The sequence below is a fragment of the Melanerpes formicivorus genome, unplaced genomic scaffold (assembly GCF_026170545.1).
Source record: "Melanerpes formicivorus ecotype bairdi unplaced genomic scaffold, bMelFor1.0.p_v2 SCAF_2, whole genome shotgun sequence".
Lineage (NCBI taxonomy): Eukaryota > Metazoa > Chordata > Aves > Piciformes > Picidae > Melanerpes > Melanerpes formicivorus.
In genome coordinates, this window is record NW_027142354.1 from 32541160 (window position 1) to 32553977 (window position 12818).

At 39.1% G+C, this 12818-nt stretch overlaps 1 protein-coding gene across 8 annotated transcripts in view; it reads right to left on the reverse strand.

Annotated features, from left to right (window-relative positions):
• Positions 1 to 12818, reverse strand: part of CEP170 (centrosomal protein 170) — a 100046-nt gene that overhangs the window by 77071 nt on the left and 10157 nt on the right. For all 8 annotated transcript variants that reach the window (XM_068155473.1, XM_068155465.1, XM_068155445.1 and 5 more), the window contains exon 2: positions 932 to 1077. In XM_068155473.1, the coding sequence (XP_068011574.1) occupies positions 932 to 1036 (105 nt within the window). In that variant the 5' untranslated portion in view covers positions 1037 to 1077. The remainder of the gene's footprint in view (positions 1 to 931; positions 1078 to 12818) is intronic.

Below are 12818 nucleotides of genomic sequence, written 5' to 3' on the forward strand. Positions count from 1 at the left end.
GGGGGAGAGAGGGGGTACAGAGGGGGAACCCTCCTCTGTCTGGAGGAGGGAGTTTTGTTCTGTATTACTTTCTTCGCCGTGTATTTCTGTATATATTGTAAATACTGTATATATTGTGTATATACAAATCCGCATTTCATCTTGCTTGTGAATACAGCTCTACCCTTTGCTTCTCCGACTGAGTCAGCCGTGGTTTCTTTCTTTGTGGGGGAGGGAGAGCTGGGCCTTCTCCCATCACCACAAGCACTCCTAAAATATTACCATCACCCATTCAAAAATACATGTACTAGGAAGAAGCTGCTCAGAGGACTACAGCTTTGCTAGGACAAAGTTCATACAATGTGGCTACACAGTAGTAGAGTTACACACCTCTAAGTGTTCTGCATAGTGATCCCCAAAGTTGAGGAAGCTACTGAAGCATCATGTTATTTTGACTAAGATTTCTATTTTTAAAGTTCCGCTGAAACCATTACTGAGATTATGTCATTTAACTTCCTTAGAGATAAAGGAGTACTCTTCTCTACTGATTTCACTGGCTTTTGTACAAGATCAGAATACAGGGACAGAGTTGCATCACATCATCTGACTAAATTAGATTACAAGCTCTTTTTGAAAGCATCCAGAGCACTTAGCATTACAGCACTTACTGGAGCACATGGTCTGCTTTACTGATCATATTGCAACATTTATTTATTCTTCTATCCTTGCATTCGGTATATGATTTATATGAAGAAAATGTGATCCTCTGCACTTCAACTGTAACTGTTATGATTGGTGGCAATTTATTCAACTTTTTTCTATGAACACAAAAGATTAATCACAAAAAAATCACTCGCCCAACACCTTGGAAACTTAGTTTTCAAAAGGAATATAAACTGGCACAGTGAGTTCACTATTTCAGCAGCTGCACATGGAAGGGTTATGCAATTACCTGTAACATCAGCTCACAGTCATCTCTTCCAACAAAAATCATTTCTCGTGGCAGCCTGTGGCGAGTGCCTCCGCTGCTCACCAAAAACCAGGATGTTAAGCTCATTTTCTGCTTAGCTGATAAAGCCTTGGCAAAGCTACGTCATCCTGCAGGAAGAAAGAAAGAGACAGAGAAATTTAGTATAGTTATTTTTAGCTAAGTTCCTGTTCAGCAAACACTGTGAGCAGAATACAAAAAGTCTCTGAAAACACAGCATTCTCAATGGTATGTACTGAATCCAGCAATCACAGCAGGCGACAGACTCCAGATTTACATAGTCTGAAGCTCTGCTTCACGCAACTAGGCAAATTTAACTAGAAGTAAGCTTCTTCAAAATGAAAATGAGCAAGTTAATGCCAAAGTCATACATCAAGTTGTCAGAAAGCTTTTAATATCTGACCGCTTATTATCACGATAATGGCTACATTAATACTTCACTATCACAACCAATAAACAACATGGCAAGTGTTCACAAAGTATTGCAAGCAACTTGTGTGTGTGTCATTATAATTTCCTGGGAAAAAGAACTACCTCATTTCATTTTAAGCTTAGGTCCTCAGTATAGCACCAAATAAAAGCTTAATTCACAGGAAGTTTTGCTTCTTATTCAACCTTAAGATTTTCCCAATAAAACTCATCTTGGAAACTTAACAGTGTACAGTTAGAATTGTAAACTAAGTAGAGAATTATGAACAATTTAGAAGTCATTTTTAAGTGCTAAAACTGAAAGCACTACTCCTGCTACACTACAAAACTTCACCTTAGTTTTCCAATAAATTACATGAAATACAATGTGCTTACATAGAGAAAACCACAGCAACATAACTATTTAAAATGTCGCTAATTATGAAAGAAAATGAAACCTGAAAACTGGACACAATCTTTTACAGGAAACTCTTTCACATAATATAGCCGACTTCAAACTGGACAAAAATATGATTAGAAGTACTCCCCAGAGTAATTAAATGGTTGATACTTGGAAAAGCCTCTAGGAAGTATTCCAAATATCTCCTTAAGAAAAAGCAAGCCAAGACAATAATTTCATTCATTCATTACCACTGTATTCACTAAAACAGAAGCTAAACAAAAAGCACTCTGCATTCCTCCCAGTAGCAAGTAACTGCCATTTCTCCTTTATTTTTATGTCATTTAATGAAATTATACAAGGGCAGCAAACGTACTATAAGTGGACATAAGTCTGTAGGGAACTTGAGCATAATACATGTACTAACAAGAATGCAGTGAGGTTCTCAATATCAAGACTAACGTGAAGATAATGACAGGGACTGGAAGAAGGAATTGTCCATTGTGAGTGAAGATCAGGTTTGTGATCATCTGAAGAACCTGGAAGTGTTCCAAGTCTATGGGACCTGATAGGATACACCCACAGGTGCTGAGAGAACTGGCAGATGAGGTTGCTAAACAACTCTCTATTCCAAAAGTCATGACAGTTTGGGGAGGTCCCCACTGACTGGAAAAGGGGAAACATAACCCTTATTTTCAGAAAGGGAAAGAAGGATGACCCAGGGAACTATAGGCCAGTCAGTCTCACCTCTGTGCCCAGTAAGATCATGGAGCAGATCCTCATGGAGGCACTGCTGAGGCAGAATAATGAAGAGGTGATTCGGTACAACTAACACAGCTTCACCAAGACCAAATCCTGCCTCACAAACCTGGTGGCCTTCTATGACAAAGTCACAACATTAATAGATGAAGACCAAGTGTGGTGGGTTGAAATTTCTCCCCCAGCATTAACATTACCAGACTAACTCAGCTGGAAGCAAATGGAAGCTGTATTTACAGGCAAAACTACAATCTACAATGGGATGCAATGAATATGTACAAAATGTACAGTATTTACAGTTAACAAACAACACAAAGCCCTGCCCTGGTCAGAGACCAGGGAAACTGCCCCTCTGCCCCCCCCAACCCCCTGTCCAACAGGGAGAAAGGAGTGGTTAGACTTAATCAAAATAATGCACCCAAGGTCAGCAAAAGCAGGTTAATCTCTCCCAAGCAAGGCCTACAGAGAAGAGAAGGCCCCAGAAGAAGAAAGATTGGTTTGGTACAGCCTGTCTTATAGCAGATGTTTCTCCAATTAAATTGTATAGAATTGTCTTTAGTTTTCAATTTTACACCCAGTAGTGATTTATTTATATTTATCTACTTTTCTGCTCACAATCTGTAACAAAATTTTAAAGGCATAGCCTAAAACTACCACACCATGTCATTTACCTGGACCTGAGCAAAGCCTTCGACACTGTCCCACACCACATCCTGGTCTCCAAACTAATACAGTATGGGTTCCATGGATGGACTATTCAGTGGATAAAGAACTGGCTTGATGGCCATACCCAAAGGGTAGCTGTCAATGGGTCCATGTCCAAATGGAGGCCAGTGACAAGTGGAATCCCTCAGGGATCAGTACCAGGACAAGTCTTTTTTAACATCTTTGCTGGTGATATAGACACTGGCATTGAGTGCACCCTCAGAAAGTTTGCTGATGACACCAAGCTGTGTGGTGTGACTCACACGCTGGAGGGAAGAGATGCCATCCAGAGGAACCTTGACAGGCTGGAGAGGTGGGCCCCTGACAACCTCAAGAAGTTAAACAAGACCAAATGCAAGGTCCTGCATCTGGGTCAGGGCAATCCCAAGCACCAAAATAGGCTGGGCAGCAACTGGCTTGCAAGCAGCCCTGAAGAAAAGGACTTGGGGGTGCTGGTGGATGAGAAGCTCAAGATGAGCCACCAGTGTGCACCTGCAGCCCAGAAAGCCAATCACATCCTGGGCTGCATCAAGAGAAGTGTGGCCAGCAGGTCAGGGGAGGTGATTCTCCCCCCTCTACTCTGCTCTGGTGAGACCCCACCTGGAGTACTGTGTCCAGTTCTGGAGCCTGTATTACAGAAAGGATCTGGATGTGCTGGAACACACAGAGAAGGGCCACAAAGATCATCAGAGGGCTGGAGCACCTCTCCTATGAAGACAGACTGAGAGAGTTGGGACTATTCAGTCTGGAGAAGAGAAGGCTCTGAGAAGACCTTATTGTGGTCTTCCAGTATCTGAAGGGGGCCTACAAGAAAGCTGGTGAGGGACTTATTTAGGGAGTCAGGTAACAATAGGACTAGGGGGAATGAAACAAAACAAGAAATGGATAGATGCAGATTGGATGTAAGGAAGAAGTTCTTCACCATGAGGGTGGTGAGGCACTGGAACAGGTTGCTCAAGGAGGTGGTAGAAGCCCCATCTCTGGAGGTTTTTAAGGCCAGGCTGGATGTGGCTCTGAGCAACCTGATCTAGTGTGGGGTGTCCCTGCCCATGGCGGGGGGTTGGAGGTCCCTTGAGATCCCTTCCAACCCTAACAATTCTATGATTCGATGATTCTATGTAAGCACTGAGTAATGGCACAACAATGCCACCACTGCCCCATTAGACAAACTACAACCAAGGAGAGATGCCACATACTATGAAAACTTATAAAAAGGAATGTTATGTCAAAACTGCATCTGAACCAAGAAAACAGTAAGTCATAAACACAGCATAGCAGCTGCTAAAATGAACCGGAGCCGTCAACCGAGTTAAAAAAAAAAAGTAATGCAATTCAGATGAAAGAAATTAGAAAGGTTTAATGTGCTAAAAAAATTACTTAATAAAAAAGTAAATGTGTTGCAGCAACGCATTCTCTTGCATAACAATACCTACAATAGGTACAATATTTTCCCACAGCTCTACAGGAACACATTCTTGAAATAAAACCTATGTCCACTTAATGCTCTCCACCTCGAAGGAAGAAGTGATACAGCACCTCTATTATACTTTAATCACAGAAAATATGAAGATTACAAATTACAACTCCAATAACAACTTCCTGAAATAACATTTAAAGCTCTCTAAGTAGCACATAAGCTTTTTAACAATTAAAAGTTTATTCAGCACCTTAGAAGGAAAGTAACATTTGTATTTTCAACACAGCTTCAAAGTAGATGATAAACTAGGTCAACTGAGACATTTTTTCATTCCCTTTAAAAAAGCAAAAGAAGTGTAAGAAATGGCCAGCTAGGTTCCAGCTTTTAACAAGTAATTTAAATGGATGTTTCACAGCATGTATGCTGTTCAACATGAAAGCTCTTCATTCTGTTTATATTTTACTGCCTTTTAAATCTCCCATCTGCTTACCATGAACACATTTTCAACAGTTGGCCTTCCTGTTCTAAGTGGAAATTAATACAAAAACCTTGAAGAGGATATACACTGCTATGAAAACTTCTTAGTCATGTAGTATGTTCTAGCTGACATAAGCAGATTGCCAATGAAGTAGAAATACTATTTTGATTTATAGAATCATAGAATTGTTTAGATTGGAAAAGGTCTTTACTAAGATAGAGTCCAACCGTTAACCTAGCACTGCTAAGTTCACCATTAAATCATGCCCCTCAGCAACCACACTTACATGTCTTTGAAATACCTCCAGGGATGGTAACTCAGTCACTTGCGCAGCTTGTTCCAGTGTCTCACAGCCCTTCTTGTGGAGAAATTTTTCCTAATGTCCAATCTAAACCTCCTCTGGCACAACTTGAGGCTGTTACCTCTTTGCCTATCACTTGTTACTAGGGAGAAGAAACCACTACCCACCTAGCTACAACCTCCTTTCAGGTAGTTAGAGTGTGAGGTGTCTCTTCAGCCTGCTTTTCTCCAGGCTAAACAAACCCAGTTCCCTCAGCTGCTCCTCTAGCTGATCACTAGAGATCCCTCACCAGCTTCATTTCCCTTCATTGGACATGCTCCAACAAATCAATGTCTTTTTTTTTCTGTAGTGAGCTGTGGCCTCAACAACATCCAAGTACTGGGAGACCGTCACTCTCTAGCTCTTTGGGCCACAGTTTCTGACACAGGCCAGGATGCTGCTGGCCTTTTTGGCCACCTAAGTACACTGTTGGCTCCTAGTCACCTGGCTGCTGACCAACACCCCTAGGTCCTTTTTCTGCTAGGCACCTTTCCAGCCACTCTTCCCCAAGCCTTGCGTTGCCTGGGTTTATTGTAACACAGACAAGTAGGTCAATAACCAAAACTAGAAGAAAAAACAAAACCAAAAAACAACAAAATCCCAAACCTCCCAAAAATGGTAAAGCCTGACAACAAACAGATTAAATTAAGCTATCTGATTTTTTTGAAAAATGTATTATACAGAGTAATCATTGCCACAGCTTGGTAGCACAATGGTACTTAAAAGCCCATCACCACTTCTACTGAACTTAATAATGTTGCTCATTTCAAACAGCGGTGCCTTAACTGTGACAAATCATCAACCCAGATACATATTTTAAAGTATTCTTCAGAATAAACCAATGCTTTTGATCAAAGCTATGCTGAAATTCTGCACATCAAAACTGTCTGAAAACACAATACAGTAGCAATAGTTACTTAATATCAAAAGAAAAACATGCATTAAAAATTTTACATGAAACTGCACACATTAATTATATAGACAACTACACTGCACCCCAAAAAGTTTATGAAAGTTTTTTTAATATACTGCTAAATTCTCTGTAGTATTCTGAGCAACACAAGGTAATACCAAATTGAACTGCCATATGACAGGTGCAACATCATCAGAAGTCGCTCTTTACCCAGTGTAAATTTTGGTCATGCTAATTCTTGCAGTGAAGTGTTATGCATGCTACAAAGTTACACTGGGTTCCAAAAGCAATAAGCATTCCCTCAACGAAGAAAAAAAAAAAAGGAAAAAAAAAGTCATGCCTATTAAAACCCATGACTGACTGCACTTACAGCTCAGGAACTGCAGGTGCTGTGCATTTTAAGAGGATGAGAACACGCTCTAGTGAGGTTTCTTTCTTATGTAGGTTTCTTCATGCAGAACAGGGTACTGGCCCAGAAGGAACTGTCTTACATCAGACTACACCTTTTAAATAAAGTATTTATCAAAACCACTATGATATTTCATATGAAAAGAAGAAATGTAATGCTTTATTGAAAGATTTTGCTTTATTGATAGCAATATTGATATTGATTTTATTAATACCTGCGCCAGAGGAGGTTTAGGCTGGAGGTTAGGAAGAAGTTTTACACAGAGAGAGTGACTGCCCATTGGAATGGGTTGCCTGGGGAGGTGGTGGAGTCACCATCATTGGAGGTGCTCAGGAGGAGACTTGATAGGGTGCTTAGCTGCATGGTTTAGCTGATTAGGTGGGTTGGATGATAGGTTGGACGCAATGATCCTGAAGGTCTCTTCCAACCTGGTTTATTCTATTCTAATATTGTGTTGTAAAATTTAAACAAACCAGTAAACATCTAGTCACTAAGATTTGATCATTCAAAGCAGTAATTCATTCTAGCTACCTGCAAATCAGTTGCTGAGCTGTCCATTGTAACCGCAAAATACTGCCTTGTCTGTGGAAGCGACAGCATTTTATGTTGAAGAACTATTAATTTCAAAAGGCAGGAACTGGTAAGCAAGAACAAACACATGAGTAATAAGTCATTTGCAACAGATGATGCAGCAACAGAGAAACTGGCTGCATCATCCCTGTAAATAGAATTCAGTCCTGAGAATTTAAGTCCTCCATTATGTAGCCAAAAGATGGGTGTAACCACTCTCAAATATGTCTAGAGAAACACCGCCAAGATTATAGTTTTGTTACAGCAATGTTATTGTAAGCAAAGTCCTTAATAACCATACACTTGAGCAATCTTCAATCTGTGTTTCTGCATTTGCCTGCAACTGAAAACAGACAACTGTTTTCCCCAATTAAAATATTAGCTAGTACAGAGAAGCTGATCCTACACAGAAACAAAAAGCTATGTTTAAAATTTAAACTAAACTGAAATTCCAACTTTTAGGCATTATGGTCCCCCATATTAAGATTGAAAATAGCATAGTTTTAATAGTAAACAACTATCCTCTTACTATACAACAAATACAATTTAAGAATGCTTTAAATATTAAAAAAATCTTGCATTAAGTTTAGACAGTACTGACAAAGCTGGAGGCTCTGTGTTGTCCATTATTTGCTCTTTTAAATTCTTGTTTGAATGATTTTTTTGAAAGTTCCCCAAGCATACTAGGCAGTTGTGGGAAAAGATAAACCTAATTTTAGCAACTAGAAACATTTCCAAAACAGAGGAAAATATTGCTATTGCTTTAAAGAAAAACCAAACCAAAAACATTAAGTAGTACCTCATACACGTAAACTGGCAATCCAAACAGAACAGGAGTTTGAATCTTTTAGTGCTGTTCTTGTGTACATCTATCTGAATGCAGACAAGCAAATGGCATTTCAAAACCTTCTATGTGTCTATCAGTTTAACAAGCGTGTAGATAAATTCTCTTGCATAGTGGTCTTTGGTCTGTTGGCTTCTTTCTTAAACTTAGTAAGCTTTAACTGACAAGGTGACTGAACTACAGCCTCAGGTATTCATTCTGCTTCTGAAGTATTTCACTTGTTCCACTATAGCTCAAACATTCAAATTTTGCCGTAATTTCTTGAAAGAGATTAGAAAAATCATACTGAAGCCTTGTACTAAGCATAAAGTATGTAATTTTCTGTGCCCATTCAAGGATGTAGCCATGACTGAGTTCTGCAGAACAAGGAAACCATTTGAGAGCAAAGAAACTCTTAACCACTACATTGAAAATCTGTTCTCCAATTTCTGCCCCTCTGTCTTTTTATTTTCACTTTATTTAATAGACAGAGATAGAAGAGCAAAGAAGGTAAAGTAAGAGTATGTGAACTTCCTCGAATCTGAGTCTACAGGATTACCTGGGCCTGTTTACAATTATTTACTTGGACATTCACTTGCACCAACTGAAAGATAACTGAGGTTTTAGATTTGAGAGAGGATGACTTAAGACCATACACTACTTCATCGTGGATGTAATAATAACTAAAATAAACCACACGATCCTTTCTTTTGCTATTACGTCAATATCCATATACAAATGCTGCAAACAAACATATCAAAATAAGGCATACCTAATGACCACCAATCACTTGAGTGTCACATTATGCAAAATAGTATTATTTTAATGAATCAGCAATCAGGATGTCTACTAAAATTATGACCAGTATTAAGACTTTCTATGAAAATTAAGCAAAACCACAAAACTGAAACTAATCTCCCATTTAAAGCATCTAAGAAAAGGAAATTAAATGTTATAGAAACTATGAAACTATAAAGACAAAAGTCCCTTTAAAAAAAAACAAGTTATCAAGGAGGAAAAAAACCCAACAACACCCAAACAAAATCATCACAATTTCTAGTAGAAGCTAGAAAAATTAATTGTTTTAAGAACAGCAGATTAATACAAAGACTCTAGTCACTTGATACAAAAATACTGGATTACTTTACAGGGAATATTGATGAACACAAAAACTGATAGAAGATGGACTAGAAAACTTTTCACGAGACTGATACTCATATGGAAATAGTTTTACACAATCATCATAACCCCTTTCATGCATATAATGCTGTTATAATAATCAGGAGTACCTGAAGGTTAAAAACGTTTTTACATTTCAAGATAGTTTCAGCCTAAACTAGAATAGACCAGGTTGGAAGAGATCTTCAAGATCATCACATCCAACCCATCATCCAACACCATCTAATCAACTAAACCATGGCACCAAGCACCCCAACAAGTCTCCTCCTAAATACCTCCAATGATGGTGACTCCACCACCTCCCCCAAGCAGCCCATTCCAAGGGCAAATCACTCTATGAAGAATTTCTTCCTAACATCCAGCCTAAACCTCCCCTGGAGCAACTTAAGATCGTGTCCTCTTGTTCTGGTGCTGGTTGCCTGGGAGAAGAAACCAGCCCCTGCCTGTCTACAACCTCTCTTCAGGTAGTTGTAGAGAGCAGTAAGGATTCCCCTGAGCCTCCTCCTCTCCAGGTTAAGCAACCCCAGCTCCCTCAGCCTCTCCTCATAGGGCTTGTGTTCCAAACCCCTCACCAGCTTTGTTGCCCTTCTCTGGACACGCTCCAGCAAGTCAACATCCTCCCTGAACTGAGGGGCCCAGAACTGGACACAGTACTCAAGTTGTGGCCTAACCAGTGCGGTATATAGGGGGAGAATGACCTCCCTGCTCCTGCTGGCCACACTTCCTGATACAGACCAGGATGCCACTGGCCTTCTTGGCTGCCTGAGAATTCAAACTGTTCAAAGCATACTCCACTATTATCCACTTTGATAATGCCATTAAGAATTCAAACGAGATCCTATTTTATCCTTGGTAACAATAATGATATTTTGCATTTATTAAAGGAAATGGACAACTCATTTTGCATTCCTAGATTCATAAGCGAAAAAAAAAGTTCTCATGAATGTTATTTGGAGCCTTCCCACACTAAATGGCAAGACTTTTCAATAGCTGCTTTCAATAAACAAAAGTGTTTAAGGGTAGCTTAACTTATGATCAAACAATAAAGTCTTTAGCTTTTGTCTGTCACTCTCATTCAAATTGAGGAACTGCATAAATAAAGATAATTCAAAGTTTTTCTATGTCACCATGATGCATATATGGAGATTAGCGTAAATGGTACGCTAGTAGAATAGTCCATCTGGTAAGTAGCCTTTAGAAACAGTTGCCAAAGAAACTGCATCCAAATTGTCTTTTGAAAAATCCATCTTTTAATGAATGCTACAGAAACACTTCCTTCCCCTACCTTCCCCTATCAGATTACACTACTGCCAAGATAAGCAAACAGGAAAATAAATTAATAAATGCAAACCAAGCACTGCATTCAAGCAGAATGCAATCTTAAAAGAAGTCCTCCTCCATTTCCTGTTCTTGCTGTGTCCATCATTGCACATTTCAAGTTATTTTGTAGTTTGTGTATGATGAGGTTTTATTTGCATTGGTCAAGCACCAATCACAGCCCTGAGCATTACTGGAAACACCACTTTGCAAATAAAACTGGACCTCTTAACCTCCCACAGGTGGTGATTACACTTTTCCCCAAAACTGTGAAATATAAGGGGGTTATTCCATGTCCCAAGACACTTAGAAAGATTAAATTAGAGTCAAGGCAACACAAGATTTTTCTTAATACAGGGAATGACTTAACTTTGTGGTATGAAAGTAAGTAGACTCTCCAAAGAAAAAAGTGGTTCTAAGTAATTTTAAGATCTGTCTTTCAGTTTGCAATTTTGTTTTACTTCTTGATTCAGTGCATAAGCACACACAACATGAAAGTGGAAGTGATAAAGGACAATCATGAAAATCAGTGTTAAATCAGTGTTACTAGTCTCCACATCCATTCATAGCATGACAGATACATAACCTGAAAAAGGTATCAAATTGTTATTTGCTGCATCTCCCCTGTAATGTGAAAAACAGTTACCATTCCAAAGTAGGTTCCATACAAAATATGTAACATATTCTATCCTCGCCCTTATGGAATGCTTTAGAGCTTTTTACAATTATTCTCTATAGCCAAGTTCACAGATGTGTTTTTCTTGGAAGTATACTGACTTATTTGTTCCAAGATCAGTAACACAGGCCCAAAGAAACTGGAGGTACTTATTTTACAAAAGAACCAAAGCCTCAAAATTTTGCCTTCAAGTTTTAAGTGATGTTTGCCCCAGGCAATCTTCCCTGTCTGGAGATAGGAAGAGTGTGCAAAGAATAATAATAAAAGCTTACTGGTTCCATGTTATATTCTGCTATATGGGTATTCTACAGAGTATTTAACATCATGACAACCTTAAAATAAAAATGGATTGAGTATTGCAAGTATAAACACAGAAGCTCCCTAACAGAGAAAAAAAACCAACCAAAAACCAAAAAAGATGTTGTTTCAGTAACATAAGGTCCAGCCATGTCAGCCAATACATCCATAGTTAAAGTCAAATTCCACAGCTAGGAGCAGCTGCTCTGGAATACACCAGTAACTACCAATCTGCAGTGTTCTGCAGACAGAAAAGCCACTGAAATTTAGAATACTACTGAATAGTCATGACAAAACAATTATCCTTCATTATTTGCATTTTAATTCCAACCAGGAAGAAATAAGCCATGAATAATGTAGCTCCAAAGACCGTCCTTTGTTTTCACTTTCTCCTCAAGCTCAATGTGGTTTTCAAATGTTTTTGCAAGTTGAGTACAAAGAGAAAGAAAACACATTTTATTTTCAGATCCTGCAAAAAAATTCCAGTGTATGCACTGTAATCAGAATTTATAATGAGACTGGCGCAGCCTCTGACCAAAGCTTTACTAGCTGAAATGGAGAAGTTAGCTGCTTAATTATATTTAAATATCTAAATATAGGAACAATTTACTAGACAGCAGTATGTGATGTGAATTCATAGCGTGGCACTTCTTCCTTACTAGCAATTCCTGCATACACACTCCACTGCAGCAAATCTCAAGTAGCCTAGTTTGTGTAAACTGCCTGGTCTTCCCTACATGTGCCACACAATTGGGAGTTATTATGAAAAGTTAATATACATACAAAGCTGATACATAGATTACCCTGTTGTAAGATGCTTGCATGTCCAGAACTTCACTCTATTAACTTAATTTCAAATTTAGTGTTGAAAAGGCTCAACTGACAAGCAATGGAGCAGTTTTAACCCTCATCATATAAATGTGAAATAGAATGAGCTGCGATTCCACATCAACCAAAGCTAGTCACACTGCTGTAAGGATCCCAACCCCCTTGTCCTGCCCCAGCCACAAAGCCCTGGCTACTCCCTTTGCCTTGGCTGTGGGAGTTGCGCAGCTGCACAGCTGAGCTGTTTCAGCATGTTCAACGAGTGGAAGACTAATTCTTGCACTCTTCTCCACTCCCACAAGCAACTGAATGGTTCCCACAAGCTAACACATAGC